This window comes from Corylus avellana, chromosome ca9 (genome assembly GCF_901000735.1).
Source record: "Corylus avellana chromosome ca9, CavTom2PMs-1.0".
NCBI classification, from domain to species: domain Eukaryota; kingdom Viridiplantae; phylum Streptophyta; class Magnoliopsida; order Fagales; family Betulaceae; genus Corylus; species Corylus avellana.
The window spans coordinates 9,240,742-9,242,086 of record NC_081549.1 but is presented as its reverse complement, the minus strand read 5'-3'; the positions used below and the strand labels follow the sequence as shown (position 1 = coordinate 9,242,086).

General features: G+C 39.5%; 1 protein-coding gene across 1 annotated transcript; it reads right to left on the bottom strand.

Annotated features, from left to right (window-relative positions):
- Positions 1-241: 241 nt before the first annotated feature.
- Positions 242-1,012, bottom strand: LOC132161690 (mitotic-spindle organizing protein 1A-like). Its single transcript, XM_059571866.1, has 2 exons — positions 923-1,012; positions 242-820 (listed from the first exon to the last, which is right to left on the bottom strand). Exon 2 carries the CDS (start codon positions 785-787, stop codon positions 554-556), a length of 234 nt encoding a protein of 77 aa, XP_059427849.1. The 5' UTR covers positions 788-820; positions 923-1,012; the 3' UTR covers positions 242-553.
- Between the last annotated feature and the right edge of the window lie 333 nt (positions 1,013-1,345).

The following is a 1,345-nucleotide window of genomic DNA, read 5'->3' as shown; positions in this document are numbered from 1 at the left end:
ATATCAGTCCATGAATGGAAAGACAGCCATGCATGGAAAGGGTACGTGTCACCCTCAAAATCCTCCTTAGCGAATTCCCTTGTTATTTGGTTTAACAGCAATTACCCTTAAATAAATGTATCCCTAAACAAAGCATTGGCCTCAGATTTCCTTAGTTGTTTATTCCTTATGTAATCTCCTATAATCAAAGAGTTGGCTCTATTCATAGGTTGTATAACAATAAAAAGGAAAACCATGCACGGAAAAGGAAACGTTTCTTCGCATTCGTTTATCATTTTTGAATTACCAAATTTGAGTTCTTCTAAGAAGGAAGAGCTCATTGAAAAATCTAGAGATTGATTCAGCTAAGAAAACGAAGCACATACAAGGCAATTATGCACATTACATGACAGTTTGAATTACTTGTTCGCCTAGGAATTTTAACAAACAGTTAGAGTACACACACCCACAACACACAAACACGTAAAACCCTAACCATTTCACTTTCGAATTGACATCAGGTATGCTCACAATCAACATTGCCCCTATCATAAATACGACGAACGAACCTGTTTCAGGAAAGAGAAGACGGAGCAGTAGACGTAGGGGGCGAAGAAGTGGTCTGCAGCTCTCTAGATGTGCGGAGTTCTTTGACAACAGCGGCGAGAGCCTCAGGGTTGAGACCCAGATCACAGAGAGCGATGAGGACAGAGAGGGTGTGGCGATCGAGCCCCGTGTCCAGAACGTTCGACATGTGGAACGCCAGGTCCAGTGACTCCCTCGCCGTTCGCGCAGCATCGGGATCCATGTCTTTGCTCAAACTGAAGGAGAAGTTTTGAATCTATTGGGATGGAATTCAATACATTAATCGCTTGGAAGAAATGGGGAAAGCTCAAAATTTGGTACAGTATTTTGGTTGGTCTGGGTTTTTGCCGAGATTTACCAGGGCTGGAGGCTGGAGCTCACAAATTGCTGCCGGGGACGTGGAGCTTGAGTCGTTTCGGGTGCTTCGGTTCAGTTTTTAGTAATCCATTCCCCCATTTGGCAATTATTTTTTTTTAATTTGGGTTAAGAATCTGCTTGGAGTACGATTTTAATAAGTGCGATTTTAAAAATTGCGTTTTTAAAATTGTTATTTTTTAAAATTGTACAGAATTTTTTCACAATTTTAAAATTTGCGTTTTTAAAATCGTAATCCCAAACACTCCAAAATTGCGATTTAGTTTAAAAACGCACTTCCAAACGGGCTAAATATTATTTAGACTTTTAACTAAAAAGGCCTATTAAGAGCCCTCACAATGGAGGAGTCAAATGATACTTCTATTTAAAATGTCTAATCAACTTTTGTAAAAAATTTCTACATTGG

What these genes read in the sequence shown, in the direction of transcription:
- LOC132161690 (XM_059571866.1), bottom strand. Translation starts at nt 787, where the DNA reads ATGGATCCCGATGCTGCGCGAACGGCGAGGGAGTCACTGGACCTGGCG.